At 39.2% G+C, this 17,737-nt stretch overlaps 1 protein-coding gene across 1 annotated transcript; it reads right to left on the reverse strand.

Annotated features, from left to right (window-relative positions):
• Positions 1-305: 305 nt before the first annotated feature.
• On the reverse strand, positions 306-14,187 carry gch2 (GTP cyclohydrolase 2). Its single transcript, XM_061907507.1, has 6 exons — positions 13,666-14,187; positions 8,258-8,367; positions 8,122-8,177; positions 4,548-4,579; positions 4,382-4,466; positions 306-830 (listed from the first exon to the last, which is right to left on the reverse strand). Exons 1-6 carry the CDS (start codon positions 13,955-13,957, stop codon positions 704-706), a joined length of 702 nt encoding a protein of 233 aa, XP_061763491.1. The 5' UTR covers positions 13,958-14,187; the 3' UTR covers positions 306-703.
• Between the last annotated feature and the right edge of the window lie 3,550 nt (positions 14,188-17,737).

The raw sequence follows: 17,737 nt of genomic DNA on the forward strand, positions 1-17,737 counted from the left end.
GGTTCTTCCGAGGATGTTGTAGTCGTAATGATTTGTGCAGTCCTTTGAGACATTTGTGATTTGGGGCTATATAAATAGACATTGATTGATCCCCAGGTGCATGTCTTTGGAAGTGGGAGGAAGCCGGAGTACCCGGAGGGAACCCACGCAGTCACGGGGAGAACATGCAAACTCCACACAGAAAGATCCCGAGCCTGGATTTGAACCCAGGATTATTTACAATATATTTGAGAGCCCAACCCCATGGGTTTGGTGTCATTTCTCATGAGTGAGCTATGCTACTGTACATGATTAACTTTCACCACTTTCATATATATGCCTTTTATTTAAGTAAATACACTTCAGAATACATGCTGCAGATTATGTAAAAGCAAAATATCCTGTTAGTATTGCCATTTTTTTTTTCTCTGACAGACACACGTGTATTTTACAATGTACTATATTACAAACATGTAGATATGTGGTACAAATCTGAGTACAGTAATAATAATAAAAAAGGAAGACAGTACCACTTTGTAAAAGCACCAATGTCTAGAGAAGAAAGAAAGAAAAAAAAAAAGCTCAAGTCTTAAGCTGTACAATGTTACTTTGGGGGGAGGGGAACAAAAAAGCAGATTCTGTTGAATTCACAGTGATTTGTCTTTCAAGCTTTCCTGTATTTGCTTTTTGTTTTGTTTTTGGAATACACGCCAGGGCCGTCCCATCAGTGCTTGGTAAGGTGCAGGAACTCCTCCCGGGTTTTGGGGTCATCCAGGTAGATGCCCAGCATGGAGCTGGTCACCGTGCGGCTGTTCATCTTCTGCACGCCTCGCATGACCATGCACATGTGCCTGGACACACACACACACACACACACACATTAGACCCGGTTGTTAGGTTGCTGTGTTCTGGCAATGTTTACTTAATGGGGACATGGCTCTGTTTACACAGTCACCTTTAGGCAGGGGTCACCCAGGCGGTGCCCGCTGGCACCAGGTAGCCCGTAAAAACCAGATGAGTCGCCCGCTGGCCTGTTCTAAAAATAGCTCAAATAGCAGCACTTACCAGTGAGCTGCCTCAATTTTTTTTTACATTTTATTTATTTACTAGCAAGCTGGTCTCACTTTGCTCGACATTTTTAATTCTAAAAGAGACAAAATTCAAATACAATTTGAAAATCCAAGAAAATATTTTAAAGACTTGGTCTTCACTTGTTTAAATAGATTCTTCTTTTTTTTTTTTTACTTTGCTTCTTATAACTTTCAGAAAGACAATTTTATAGAAGAAATACAACCCGAAAAATGGTTTTAGGATTTTTAAACACATTTACCTTTTTACCTTTTAAATTCCTTCCTCTTCTCTCCTGACAATTTAAATAAATGTTCAAGTCAATGTATTTATTTTTGTTGTAAAGAATAATAAATACATTTTAATTTAATTCTTCTTCTTAGCTTCTGTTTTTTCGACAAAGAATATTTGTGAAATATTTTTTCAAACTTATTATGACTAAAATTAAAATACAATATTCTGGCAGATCTAGAAAATCTGTAGAATCAAATTTAAATCTTATTTCAAAGTCTTTTGAATTTCTTTTAAATTTTTTGTTCTGGAAAATCTAAAAGAAATAATGATTTGTCTTTCTTAAAAATACTGTATATAGCTTGGTTCAATTTGTTATATATTCTAACAAAATGCAGATTGGATTTTAACCTATTTAAAACATGTCATCAAAATTCTAAAATTAATCTTAATCAGGAAAAATGACTAATGATGTTCCATAAAATTGTTTTTTTTAAATATTTTTTCAAAAAGATTCAAATTAGCTAGTTTTTCTCTTCTTTTTTTTTGGTTGAATTTTGAGTTTTAAAGAGTCAAAATTGAAGAGGAAACTATGTTTCAAAATTTAATTTATCTATTTAATTATCTATGGATATTTGATTAGTATTAGAACTGGCTGTTACAAACCCTGTTTCCATATGAGTTGGGAAATTGTGTTAGATGTAAATATAAATGAAATACAATGATTTGCAAATCATTTTCAACCCATATTCAGTTGAATATGCTACAAAGACAAGATATTTGATGTTCAAACTCATAAACCTTGTTTTTTTTTTTTTTGCAAATAATAATTAACTTATAATTTCATGGCTGCAACATGTGCCAAAGTAGTTGGGAAAGGGCATGTTCACCACTGTGTTACATCACCTTTTCTTTTAACAACACTCAATACACGTTTGGAAACTGAGGAAACTAATTGTTGAAGCTTTGAAAGTGGAATTCTTTCCCATTCTTGTTTTATGTAGAGCTTCAGTCCTTCAACAGTCCGGGGTCTCCGCTGTCCTATTTTACGCTTCATAATGCGCCACACATTTTCAATGGGAGACAGGTCTGGACTGCAGGCGGGCCAGGAAAGTACCCGCACTTTTCTACTACGAAACCATGCTGTTGTAACACGTGGCTTAGCATTGTCTTGCTGAAATAAGCAGGGGCGTCCATGATAACGTTGCTTGGATGACAACATATGTTGCTCCAAAACCTGTATGGACCATTCAGCATTAATGGTGCCTTCACAGATGTGTAAGTTACCCAGCCTTGGTCGCTACATCTGTAAGTGCAAGTTAAAACTCTACTATGCAAAGCAAACCCCATTTATCAACAACAACAAGAAACGCCGCTGGCTTCGCTGGGCCCGAGCTCATCTAAGATGGACTGATGCAAAGTGGAAAAGTGTTCTGTGGTCTGACGAGTCCACATTTCAAATTGTTTTTTGGAAACTGTGGACGTGGTGTCCTCTGGAACAAAGAGGAAAATAACCATCCGGATTGTTATAGGCGAAAAGTTCAAAAGCCAGCATGTGTGATGGTATGGGGATGCATTAGTGCCCAAGGCATGGGTAACTTACACATCTGTGAAGGCACCATTAATGCCCGAACTGTCCATACAGGTTTTGGAGCAATATATGTTGTCGTCCAAGGAACGTTATCATAGACGCCCCTGCTTATTTCAGCAAGACAATGCTAAGCCACGTGTTACAACAGCGTGGTTTCGTAGTAAAAGAGTGCAGGAACTTTCCTGGCCCGCCTGCAGTCCAGACCTGTCTCCCATCGAAAATGTGTGGCGCATTATGAAGCGTAAAATACGACAGCGGAGACCCCGGACTGTTGAACGACTAAAGCTCTACAAAAAAAAGAATGGGAAAGAATTCCACTTTCAAAGCCTCAACAATTAGTTTCCTCAGTTCCCAAACATTTATAGAGTGTTGTTAAAAGAAAAGGTGATGTAACACAGTGGTGAACATGCCCTTTCCCAACTACTTTGGCACATGTTGCAGCCCTGAAATTCTAAGTTAATTATTATTTGCAAAAAAAAAACAAAGTTTATGAGTTTGAACATCAAATATCTTGTCTTTGCAGTGCATTCAACTGAATATGGGTTGAAAAGGATTTGCAAATCATTGTATTCCGTTAAAATTTACATCTAACACAAATTCCCAACTCATATGGAAACGGGGTTTGTAATTTCACTCACAAGTTGCTCCGGAGTATATGTCGCACCCCCGGCCAAACTCCAAAAAAAAACAGCGACTTTTAGTCCGGAAAATACGGTATGTATGGTAATTGGAGTTGAAGACAACTTCATTACTGCTAAATAGCAGTTTTCAGTAATGTCACAGAAAATGCAGGATTTACTTTAACATTTAAGTGGTGAAACTTTCTATAAGATGACAGCTGCAGTGCTGTATTTTGAGGAACGTGTCATATTTAATTTGAACATTTTTTTAATGTACAAATTTGTGTGAATTATACTAAATGATTTAAATTTGATCCCCATGAACCATATTAACTCTTTTTCCCCAGGGTCCCCAGTAAGTATGATCAGCACATTGCTTTATAGCTCGGTTGGTAGAGTGGCCGTGCCAGCAACTTGAGGGTTGCAGGTTCGATCCCCACTTCCGCCATCCTTGTCACTGCCGTTGTGTCCTTGGGCAAGACACTTTACCCACCTGCTCCCAGTGCCACCCACACTGGTTTAAATGTAACTTAGATATTGGGTTTTACTATGTAAAGCGCTTCGAGTCACTAGAGCAAAGCGCTATATAAATATAATTCACTAATTCACTTCACTTCATCAATCCAGAGATGTAAAGACGTGTATGAGCTAACTGGGCAGTGGCCATTTTACCCCAAAATTTTTCTGCCTCCACAACCTATAGAAAGGGTGGTCCCCACAAGTCACGAACAACCAAATAACCTATAGAAAGGGTGGTCCCCACAAGTCACGAACAACCAAATAACCTATAGAAAGGGTGGTCCCCACAAGTCACGAACAACCAAATGATAACCTGTGTGTGTGTGTGTGTGTGTGTGTGTGTGTGTGTGTGCGTGTGTGTGCGCGCGCTTACGACGCCTCGATGACCACGGCGACACCTTTTGGCTGCAGGGCCTCGGATAGCCCCATGGCGATTTGCTTGGTGAGACGCTCTTGGACTGCGGAGAAGGCAAAAGCATTACTGAACACGCCTGAGCTGGAATATACATCCTTGAGGAAAACGGCTGAGGGAAGCTCACCTTGAAGCCTCCGACTGAAGATCTCCACGATCCTGCAAAGGACAGACACATTTTCATGCGGTGAAATAACAGAACAGCCACAACCACAGACCACAGGGTATGTAGCACTTCTAGATGTGGGCCACAATGTGTGTAGGGGACGCCTCTAGTAATTGGGGGAAAAACACATTTTAACCTTGATACTGTAATAATAAAATGTTATATATAGTATATGTATATTAATGTGTGTATATATATATATATATACATATGTATACATGTATATATATATATATGTATATATACACACAGTATATGTATATATAAATATGTATATATACATACAGTATATGTATATATAAATATATATATATATATATTTATGTATATATACATTTTTTCTGCCTCCACAACCTGTAGAAAGGGTGGTCCCCACAAGTCACGAACAACCAAATGATAACCTGTGTGTGTGTGTGTGTGTATTTTGTGTATATATGTATATGTATGTGTATATATGCATATATTGAAAGTTAAAGTACCACTGATAGTCAAACACACACACTGGGTGTGGCGAAATTACTCTGTGTTTGACCCATCCCCTTGTTCCAGGGTGAGGGGAGCAGTGAGCAGCAGCGGTGGCCGCGCTCAGGGAATCATTTTGGTGATTTAACCCCCAATTCCAACCTTTGATGCTGTGTGCCAAGCAGGGAGGTAATGGGTCCCATTTTTATAGTTTTTGGTATGACTACATAGTATATATATATATATGTATATATATATATATATATATATATATATATATATATGTCTTGATTGGATTATCCAGAGAATAGTGCTCGATACCGTGGTAGAGCGCAATATGTAGGTGTGGGAAAAATCACAAGACTACTTCATCTCTACAGAACTGTTTCATGAGGGGTTCCCTCAATCATCAGGAGGAAATCTCCTGATGATTGAGGGAACCCCTCATGAAACAGTTCTGTAGAGATGAAGTAGTCTTGTGATTTTTCCCACACCTACATATATATATATATATATATATATATATATATATATATATATATATATATACACACACACACACTCATACATATCAGTGGCGTGCAGTAAGGGGAGGCAGGTGAGGCGGGGCCTCACGTGCCATCATGGAAAGAAAAAAAAATCTAAAAAGAAAAAATATTAATTTGTTATATGTATCCAGTGATTATACTTTATAAAGTTATCTTCCATTTAAATTCACCAGTTTTAGATGATTTGTATTCAAAATCGCAGAATTTTTACATTTGCCGTTTAAATACTGAGAAGAGACTTGCCGTGAGGCAGCAGCCAGTTGAGCCTCACCATGGATTGCTAACTGCTGGCTGCTGTGCAGTGAGACCGTATTGCTATATGAATTATATTATACATTTCCATAGTTTAGTTAGCTGAGGTATATAATGTACAGTGTATTTTGTCAACAACTGTATGTGTGTAACGTATTTCTTGTGCAGGCCAATCATAAAACGGCTGCGAAGATCGCACTGTGTGAGGCACCTGTTCTCTCGCCTCATGGTGGTAGAGGGCGCTAGTGATCCTAGAGATCATTCTTGCCACAACTCGGCTGTAGAAGAAGTGACAACAAGCATTATGAGTGAGCAGCGTGTGTTTAGTTTTTCCTCTCCCCTGGACTTTTTACACGGATGATTACATATCTAAAATAAAACAGTTTTCCAAACTGGACTTTCAATCGAAGCAGGAGGTAATAATTAAAGGAAGACCAACGCCGGAGCTAAAAGGTTTGCTTCAGACAGTGATCTCCATCAAGAGACTTTTAAAACTGAAGAAAGATAAGGGAAACTTCTATAAACAAGTTATCGATGTTTTTGTTCAGAAGGAGCGGCGCATGGACTTCATTTATAAGTAAAGGTAAGACCATAATAACGTTTTTTTTAATTAAATGTGCTTTTTTGTGTGCTATAGTTTGTATGTGTAAAGAATAATGGTGCTTTTAAACACAACCCGTTAACTGCTGCCAATCAAATGGTGAATAAGATACTCTTTAGGGTTCATATGTTTGTAAATCTGACTGTGATGAAGTCAGTGCCTCACCAGCCATGAACCTCACCACACGTCACTGATACATATATATATGTATATGTATAGTGTGTGAATGTGAGTGTGAATGTTGTCTGTCTATCTGTGTTGGCCCTGCGATGAGGTGGCGGCTTGTCCAGGGTGTACCCCACCTTTTGCCCGATTGTAGCTGAGATAGGCGCCAGCGACCCCAAAAGGGAATAAGCGGTAGAAAATGGATGGATGTATATATACATATGTATATACAATTATATATGTATATATGTCTTTATGTATGTATATATACGTTTGTGTGTATGTACAGTATGTATACGTTTATGTATGTATTTATACATTTATATATGTATATATGATTATATATGTACATATGCCTTTATGTATGTGTATATATACATTTATGTATATATACATATATGTATGTATATATACGTTTATGTATGTATTTATACATTTATATATGTATATATGATTATATATGTATATATGCCTTTATGTATGTGTATATATACATTTATGTATATATACATATATGTATGTATATATACGTTTGTGTGTATGTACAGTATGTATACGTTTATGTATGTATTTATACATTTATATATGTATATATGATTATATATGTATATATGCCTTTATGTATGTGTATATATACATTTATGTATATATACATGTATGTATATATACGTTTATGTATGTATTTATACATTTATATATGTATATATGATTATATATGTATATATGCCTTTATGTATGTGTATATATACATTTATGTATATATACATATATGTATGTATATATACGTTTATGTATGTATTTATACATTTATATATGTATATATGATTATATATGTATATATGCTTTTATGTATGTGTATATATACATTTATGTATATATACATATATGTATGTATAAGTGTATGTATGTATATATACGTTTATGTATGTATTTATACATTTATATATGTATATATGATTATATATGTATATATGCCTTTATGTATGTGTATTTATACATTTATGTATATATACATGTATGTATGTATGTATGTATGTATATATACATACATGTATATATGCCTTTATGTATGTATGTATGTATATATATATATATATATATATATATATATATATATATATAATTTTAATGGATATATAACTAATGATTAATATAATTGGATATATTAACAGTATGTAAAGGTTTGACTCCTACCTTCCATGACGATGTCCTCAAAGTTTTGTAATCAGAAAAATCCAGCAGCTAATATGCGCCAAAGTGTGGAGAGAGTTTGGAATTTTCTCATCATGCATTGTAGTGGCTTTAAACGGGTGTGATTTGGAATTTTGCCGTGATTTGACGTTTGTTATAACATCAAGGTTCAGTGAGCAGGTTGTGTAATGTGTGACTGGGCTCACGGGCCGTGGTTTGGACACTTCTGATAATACATCGAAAGCCAAGGGTCTCAGTTGTGCTATTTTAGTCTATAAAAAAAGGGGTTGGGCGTTGTGTGTGTGTGTTTAATTACCTCGCCAGCTTGCTCAGTCCCACCACTTTTTTGTTGGGAACGTATCCGATATGGACCTGAAACATGGAGATGACACGTTTAAAAAAAAATCAAAATTTGTCTTCCGACTCGAAAGAGGGCTGGAGAAGGCGCTCACTCTGCCGAAGAAGGGCACCAGATGATGCTCGCACAGGGAGTACATGTCGATGTCCTTCACGATCACCATCTCGTCGTGGTCCTCGTCGAATATGGCGCCGTTCATGATGTCTGCAGGCAAAGATGAGACGCCTTTATTCAAAGTGTCGATTCCAAAAGAAAGCCGCATAACTTGTATCGCCTGTCCACCAGCACGTCTCACGGGAAAACAAACATTTGCACTATTATGTGCTATTTGAATTTTCATAAATTGTACTGTTCTGATGAAAAAAAAGTTCATCCTGTCTGACTTGATCCTTTTTGACTGTTAAAGTGTCCAAACTTGTTATCACTTGGTCCCTGGTCACTGGCAAAAAGATTGACCCCAACCCTCTAAATCTTATGTGTCAAAGTCAATAAGATCCGGCCTGCGAATTAATTATCTATGGATATTTGATTAGTATTAGAACGGGCTGTTAGAATAATTATGTATATATCATCACACTACTCTTATGCTTAAGGGCCGTTGCTATAGTTATTATCAATTGTGCTGAAGTTGTACTTTTTCTAGTCGTGCAACGCAAGTCGTCTCTTATCAGTGTTTTCAGACCCTGAATCGGACTGCTGACTGCCAAGGGAACTTTGAGGACCATGACGCAGACAAAGCAGAGACAAAACGATATCACGAGTGTCAGCTTATTTGTATTGCATTAATAGCCATATATTGTGTCTAACTGGAGTTATGGGGATTAACCCATTCTTTCAGCGACAGTTTCAGTGATGTAACCAGGGACCTCCCAAATAAATAGAAGAAGCACGTGGGCTGGACTTTAGAGTGTAATTTGGATCTGTAACTCAAGTAAAGCCCCCAAAAAATATCTCCTCAATTGGGCAAAATGTAACTCTCTCTCTACATGATTCCTTGCTTCTTGTCTGTGTAATAGATGTCATCGGTGCTTGAACCTGACACAGGCCCGCAGGCCACAGCCGCCTGCTGCTGTTTTGTATGCACCAATATTCCATCAGTGTTGGCGCTAGAAATATTCCAAATGGGATGCCAGGGACCCCATGGGGTCCCATAGTAAATTTTTGGGGTCCAACTTTTTTGGAACCGCTTTGAGAACAAATGATAAATGTATGCATTATCCTGTTATATCTCACATTCCGTATTGTGTTTTGGAAAAAGGTCGCCATAAAACGTAAAAACAATAATACAAAAGAAAACATTATTTTATGCATATGTAAAATTATTCAGTTACAGTCATTCACTTTCTTCACTCTTTCCTGGATCTAAACTTTATCGCTGCTAATATTTTTTTTAGATATTTTTGTTCAGAATTTGTTCTATTTTTGGCCAAAGTAAGACAAAAAAAATATATATTTGAAGTTGTCTTCATTTTTTTTAGTTTTAATGCCATGATTTTAATAGTCCGGCCCATGTGTGCACAGATTTTCGTCCATGCGGCCCCTGAGCTAAAATGACTTTGACCCTCATGCTCTAAATGGATTATTTGGGGGTAGCCATTCAGTCACCTACCCTCAAAACCCCCAAAACAATATATTTTTTAAAGCAATCCCTACTAGAAGACTCATTGTGTTAAACTGGAGGCCACACCCTATGGCAGGGGTCGGAAACCCGTGGCTCCGGAGCCGCACGCGGCTCTTTAATCACTCTGATGTGGCTCAGCTGCATACTTGACGACCCCCTCGATTTTTCCGGAAAGTTTCTGGATTTAAGTGCTTCTTCCAGGAATCCACCAGGGCCACGTCTTCGATTTGTACCCGGACATTAATGTTGAGGGCGTGCAGTGATGGCAATGCCTTCATCGTCCTCTAAAACATGTCGTCGCGCCCGCTTTTACACCATGCATGCCGGTTGGTCTCATGTAATGTGCGGCCTCTGTCAACACACGAAAGTGACTGCAAGGCATACTTGTTCAACAGCCATACAGGTTACACTGAGGGTTGTGATATAAACAAGTTTAACACTCTTACTAATATGCGCCACACTGTGAACCCACACCAAACAAGAATGACAAACTCATTTCGGCAGAACATCCACACTGTAACACAACATAAACATAACAGAACAAATACCCAGAATCCCATGCATCCCTAACTCTTCTGGGCTACATTATATACCCCCCCCAACCAAGCTCACCTGACCCGACGCACGAGAGGGGGGGTTGGTGGTAGCTAGGGTGTATAATGTAGCCCGAAAAAGTTAGGGATGCATGGGATTCCGGGTATTTGTTCTGTTGTGTTTATGTTGGGGTGGCATAGCTCGGTTGGTAGAGTGGCCGTGCTAGCAACTTGAGGGTTGCAGGTTCGATTCCCGCTTCCGCCATCCTAGTCACTGCCGTTGTGTCCTTGGGCAAGACACTTTACCCACCTGCTCCCAGTGCCACCCACACTGGTTTAAATGTAACTTAGATATTGGGTTTCACTATGTAAAGCGCTTTGAGTCACTAGAGAAAAGCGCTATATAAATATAATTCACTTCACACTTCACTTGTGTTAGGGTGAGTATGTTCTCCCGAAATGTGTTTGTCATTCTTGTTTGGTGCGGCTTCACAGTGTGACGCATATTAGTAAGAGTGTTAAAGTTGTTTAAACGGACACCCTCAGTGTGACCTGTATGGCTGTCGAACCAGTATGCCTTGCAGTCGTGCACGTGTGTCTGAGGAAGCCACATACAACATGTGACTGGGCAGGCAACATATTTGTTCAGGTTGTAGAGTGCACTAAAGGCAGTTCCATCGTAGCACGCCCTTATTATTGCTGTTAGGGTGAAAATCAGCAGACTGTCGAAAGAAATGTTGCTCTGAAAATTGGGAGTCTCCCGGAAAAATTGGGAGGGGTTGGCAAGTGTGAAGCCGTCAAGCGTCAGTCGTTTAAAACTCTCGGGCCGCTCTAACAATAAATGTTCATATTAAGGTGCGGGCCGCGTGTCTGAGACCCCTGGTTTATACATAGCACAAAACAAAGAAAAACTGTTTGCAGTGTTATTTCATTTTAAATTTCAAAAGAGTCATCAGTTATTTTGTGAAAGGGGTCAAAATGGCTCTTTGAGTGGTAAAGGTTGCTGACCCCTGCCCTATGGACTAGAGATGGTCTTTATTTTCTCAAACTGGATAAGATGAGGCTGACCTTGAACGGTTGTTCTGCAAAGGTGGTGCCTTTCGGAGCTATGTAGTAGAGACCGATCTTCAAATGAACCCCGATTGAAACATTGAAATGCGGGTGGTTGATGAGCCTTTTGTGTGCTGGTTGGTCGTTGTATCTCTCTAGGGCCATTGAGGAATGCCACCGTCTATAGTTTTATGTTGACATCGGTCTGTGCGTTCTCTTTGATTTCATTTTTACTCGTTGATGCATTTTTTTGCTACTCCTGTCAACAATTGATGTACATTTGCATGTAAAACAACAAAAATCGTGCAAGTTTTAAAGTTTGTTGACTCTTAGCAGATAATTAGTTGGAACTTTAGAGTCAAACCGGTTGTGCACGTTTATACTGTGTATACATTACAAGCCAAAAGGTTTGGACACACCTTCTCATTCAATGCATATCTTTTATTTTCATGACTATTTACATTGTAGATTGTCACGCAAGGCTTCACAACTATGACACCTGTGAAGTGAAAACCAATTCAGGGGTCAGCCTCTTGAGTCTCATCGAGAGAATGCCAAGAGTGTGCAAAGCAGTAATCCGAGCTAAGGGTGGCTATTTTGAAGAAACTAAAACATGTTTGCAGCTATTTCACTTTTTTTTGTCACAGTGGGGCAAAAAAGTATTTAGTCAGCCAGCGATATTGCAAGTTCTCCCACTTAAAATGATGACAGAGGTCTGTAATGTTCATCATAGGTACACTTCAACTGTGAGAGACAGAATGTGGAAAAATAATCCAGGAATTCACATTGTAGGAATTTTAAAGAATTTATTTGTAAATTATGGTGGAAAATGAGTATTTGGTCAACCATTCAAAGGTTTTGGCTCAAAATCTCACGATACATGGCCCCATTCGTTCTTTCCTTAACACGGATCAATCGTCCTGTCCCCTTAGCAGAAAAACAGCCCCAAAGCATGATGTTTCCACCCCCATGCTTCACAGTAGGTATGGTGTTCTTGGGATGCAACTCAGTATTCTTCTTCCTCCAAACACGACGAGTTGATTCCATCCATCCATTTTCTACCGCTTATTCCCTTTCGGGGTCGCGGGGGGCGCTGGCGCCTATCTCAGCTACAATCGGGCGGAAGGCGGGGTACACCCTGGACAAGTCGCCACCTCATCGCAGGGCCAACACAGACAGACAGACAACATTCACACTCACATTCACACACTAGGGCCAATTTAGTGTTGCCAATCAACCTATCCCCAGGTGCATGTCTTTGGAAGTGGGAGGAAGCCGGAGTACCCGGAGGGAACCCACGCATTCACGGGGAGAACATGCAAACTCCACACAGAAAGATCCCGAGCCTGGATTTGAACCCAGGACTGCAGGACCTTCGTATTCGTTTACCTGTATCTCATCTTTTTTGTAAGGGGCGCTGGAAGCCGGCAGACCCATCAGCGATCCTGTTCTGTCTCCCTGTAATGTTTGTCTAATCTTGAATGGGATTGTGCTGAAAATTTAAATTTTCCTGAAGGAACTCTCCTGACGGAATAAATAAAGTACTATCTAATCTAATCTAATCTAATCTAACCCCTCTGCCACGGTGGCCTCTGCCACCGTGAAGCCCAACTCAACCCTAAACTCAACCCGACGAGTTGAGTTTATACCGAAAAGTTCTATTTTGGTTTCATCTGACCACATGACATTCTCCCAATCCTCTGCTGTATCATCCATGTATCCATTTTGGTATAAACTCAACTCCTTGTGTTGGGAGGAAGAAGAATACTGAGTTGCATCCCAAGAACACCAAACCTACTGTGAAGCATGGGGGTGGAAACATCATGCTTTGGGGCTGTTTTTCTGCTAAGGGGACAGGACGATTGATCCGTGTTAAGGAAAGAATGAATGGGGCCATGTATCGTGAGATTTTGAGCCAAAACCTCCTTCCATCAGTGAGAGCTTATTTTCCGCCATAATTTACAAATAAATTATTTAAAATTCCTACAATGTGAATTCCTGGATTTCTTTTCCACATTCTGTCTCTCACAGTTGAAGTGTACCTATGATGAAAATGACAGACCTCTGTCATCATTTTAAGTGGGAGAACTTGCACAATCGCTGGCTGACTAAATACTTTTCAGCCCCACTATAAGTACATAACTCCACATGTGTTCATTCACAGTTGTGATGCCTTCAGGGACAATCTACAATGTAAATAGTCACGAAAATGACGAAAACGAAAGGTGTGTCCAAACTTTTGGCCTGTACTGAAATGTCAAAGTGCAACTTTGCTCTTTTTGAACAGTCCTGACTTACCGTCCACGGTCTCATGGTAGCCCTTGGTGAAGAACTGCATGGCCTTGGAGGCCCTCAGCGGCGTGCGCAGCAGGCCCTGGCGGTCCACGTCCTCTCCCAGTTCCCGCAGGATGCTGGTGTAGGCCACCTCCAGGGCGGGCAGCCGGCTCTTGTCCTCGGCCTCCTTGCGGGAGGTCTCGTGGCCGCGGCGCCCGGCGGCCTTCTTGCCGTCGATGATGAGCTCGGAGAAGCCGTTGTTGCAGAGGAAGCCCTCCGCCACGTCGTTGACCTTCACGTTGCAGTGGCCGTTCATGATGCTGGAGGAGGAGGGCGAGACGAGTAGTCCTTGGGGTTGCCGGTTTCGACTGTGCCGCAGGTCTCCAGGCGCCGCTTTTTAACAGCGGGTTGATTCGTCAAGGTGCTGCATGGAGGGACACGCCCACTCCAACTTCACCCGCCACGCCCCCTAATGTAAGTACCACTCCTTTCCTCCATCACTAGACAAGATCTGTCCCTTGATCCATCTTCATGCATTGATTAGTTTTGTTCATTATGTTGCTCGATTCTGTTTCTGGGGAACACACACACACACACACACACACACACACACACACACACACACACCAGGCACATGACTTCACGTGGATGCCTTGACATTTAGGCACAGGGAGTTGAAAGTGCGGCTCGAAGCCTTTTGTTGCCCTCAGCTCTTTTGTTAAAGGTCTGCTGCATATTTTTAGGATAATTGGGATCTTTGACTATCTTTCTGGTACCCGAGACATCCTGTCGTGTGCAAAAGCTGCTTTTTTTGTGGCAATAGATCACTAAAAATTGCAGCTCTCTCATAGACCCTGTCTAAAAAGTCCGTAAATTTTACCGACTCGCCTGTCCGCCAGCATGTATGTGAATATGTTAGGGCTGCGATTCTTTGGGTGTCCCACGATTCGTTTCAATATCGATTCTTGGGGTCGTGATTCGATTATATATCGATTTGTTTCGATTCAACGCGATTCTCGATTCAAAAACGATTTTTTTCCCCGATTTAAAAGGATTCTGTATTCATTCAATACATAGGATTTGAGCAGGATCTACCCCAGTCTGCTGAAATGCTAGCAGAGTAGTAGATTTTTTTAAAAAGCTTTTATAATTGTAAAGGACAATGTTTTATCAACTGATTGCAATAATGTAAATTTGTTTTAACTATTAAAAGAACCAAAAATATGACTTATTTTATCTTTGTGAAAACATTGGACACAGTGTGTTGTCCAGCTTATGAGATGCCATGCAAGTGTAAGCCACTGTGACACTATTGTTCTTTTTTATTATTTTTATAAATGTCTAATGATAATGTCAATGAGGGATTTTTAATCACTGCTATGCTGAAATGATAACTAATATTGATACTGTTGTTGATAATATTCATTTTTGTTTCACTACTTTTGGTTTGTTCTGTGTGGTGTTTGTGTCTCCTCTCAATTGCTCTGTTTATTGCAGTTCTGAGTGTTGCTGGGTCAGGTTTGGTTTTGGAATTGGATTGCATTGTTATGGTATTGCTGTGTAGTGGTTTGTTGGATTGAGAAAAAAAAAAATCGATTTATTAAAAATGATAATCGATTCTGAATCGCACAACGTATTCGAATCGATTTTTTCTCACACCCCTTATATATATATATATATATATATATACATATATATATATATGTATATATATATATATATATATATATATATATATATATATATATGTCTTGATTGGATTATCCAGAGAATATTGCTCGATACCGTGGTAGAGCGCAATATGTAGGTGTGGGAAAAATCACAAGACTACTTCATCTCTACAGAACTGTTTCATGAGGGGTTCCCTCAATCATCTCCAGATGATTGAGGGAACCCCTCATGAAACAGTTCTGTAGAGATGAAGTAGTCTTGTGATTTTTTACACACCTACATATATATATATATATATATGAGTGTACATTTGTGTAATTCTGGGCGCCAGAATTTGACCGTAAAAATAACAAAGATAGCCCAACAGGCACAAGACATTGATACAACGTTGATTACACGTTCATGTCCTTTAAAAACTGACTTTAAAAAAACGCTGAAAAAACCCGTTGTATTTGTGAATTGGGACAATGTTGGTGTTAGAACTGGAGGTTGATTAAACGTTGTCAAAAAGCATGTTTCAACGTTGCATTTGTGTTGTAGAATATTGGTTCCAAAATGACCAAAACTCAATGGTCAACTCAACGTCAGAACCCGACATTGATTCAACGTTGTCAAAACGCATGTTGTTTCAACGTTGCAGTTGTATTGTCGAATTTTGGATTGAGAATTACCAAAATTCAATGGTTAAATTAACATTAGGACCCAACATTAATTAAACGTTGTCAAAAAGCATGTTGTTTCAACGTTGCGTTTGTGTTGTAGAATAATGGTTGGAAAAACACCAAAATTGAATGGTTGAATTAACATTAGTACCCGACATTGATTAAACGTTGTCAAAAAGCATGTTGTGTCAACTTTGCATTTGTGTTATAGAATATTGGTTGGAAAATGACCAAAATTCAATAGTCAACTCAACGTCAGAACCCGACATTGATTAAACGTTGTCAAAAAGGCATGTTGTTTCAACGAAGCAGTTATCGTCGAATTTCGGTTGGAAAATGACCAAAATTCAATGTAAATCAACGCCAGAACCCGACTGTGGAGGGAGGTTGTGATTAGCACACTGCAGGTATGAAGATCAGCGACCCCGTCTGGGTGGCTGGAGACAGCGCACCCTCAGACGGGGGCGTGGCATGGGCAGGACGGCGAGACGCAGCTGGCAGGTGATTAGATGTCGCAGGTGGTACGCGTTAATCTAATCTTCTGTTGTCTTTTTAACAGTGATCGGGCAGCAGAGGAGGAAGCGGTTGTTTGGAGAGACTTAAAAGTCAATGATGAGAGATTGAGTTGAACCAACGTGTTATATTAAAACCTGTCAAACCTGACACACTGGTTTCCAACGTGCATCTATGGTACTTGTGAGTAAAGAAGCTTACACCGACATTGATTAAACGTCGTCAAAAAGCATGTTTCAACGTTGCATTTGTGTTGTCGAATTTTGGATTGCAAATTACCAAAATTCAGTGGTTAAATCAACATCAGAACCCGACATTGATTAAACGTTGCCAAGGTTTCGTTTGTGTTGTAGAATATCGTTTGGAAAATTACCAAAATTCAGTGGTTAAATCAACATCAGGACCCGACATTGATTAAACGTTGCCAAAGTTTCGTTTGTGTTGTAGAATATCGTTTGGAAAATGACCAAAATTCAATGGTCAACTCAACGTCAGAACCCGACATTGATTAAACGTTGTCAAAGCGCATGTTGTTTCAACGTTGCATTTGTGTTGTAGAATAATGGTTGGGAAATGACCAAAATTCAATGGTTAAATCAACATCAGAACCCGACATTGATTAAACGTTGTCAAAAAGCGTGTTGTCAAGGTTTCATTTATGTTGTAGAGTATTGGTTGGAAAATGACCAAAATTCAATGGTCAACTCAACGTCAGAATCCGACATTGATTAAAAGTTGTCAAAGAGCATGTTGTTTCAACGTTGCAGTTGTGTCATCGAATTTTGTTGAAAAATTACCAAAATTCAATGGTTAAATTAACATTAGAACCGACATTGATTGATTAAACGTTGTCAAAAAGCATGTTGTGTCAACGTTGCATTTGTTTTGTAGCATATTGGTTGGAAAATGACCAAAATTCAACGATCAAATCAACGTCAGAACCCGACATTGATTAAATGTTGTCAAAAAGCATGTTGTGTCACCGTTACATTTGTGTTGTGGAATATTGGTTGGAAAATGACCAAAATTCAATAGTCAACTCAACGTCAGAACCCGACATTGATTAAACGTTGTCAAAAGGCATGTTGTTTCAACAAAGCAGTTGTGTCGTCGAATTTCGGTTGGAAAATTACCAAAATTCAATGTTTAAATCAACGTCAGAACCCGACATTGATTAAACGTCGTCAAAAAGCATGTTTCAACGTTGCATTTGTGTTGTCGAATTTTGGATTGAAAATGACCAAAAATCA

This window comes from Nerophis ophidion, linkage group LG08, assembly GCF_033978795.1.
Source record: "Nerophis ophidion isolate RoL-2023_Sa linkage group LG08, RoL_Noph_v1.0, whole genome shotgun sequence".
NCBI lineage: Eukaryota > Metazoa > Chordata > Actinopteri > Syngnathiformes > Syngnathidae > Nerophis > Nerophis ophidion.

Coding starts and splice junctions, on each gene's coding strand:
- gch2 (XM_061907507.1), bottom strand. CDS start 13,957: ATGAACGGCCACTGCAACGTGAAGGTCAACGACGTGGCGGAGGGCTTC. Junction 4,580..8,121: donor GGACTGAGCAAGCTGGCGAG/GTAATTAAACAC, acceptor TGTCCTTTGCAG/GATCGTGGAGATCTTCAGTC. Junction 831..4,381: donor GCCGTGGTCATCGAGGCGTC/GTAAGCGCGCGC, acceptor GTGTGTGTCCAG/GCACATGTGCATGGTCATGC.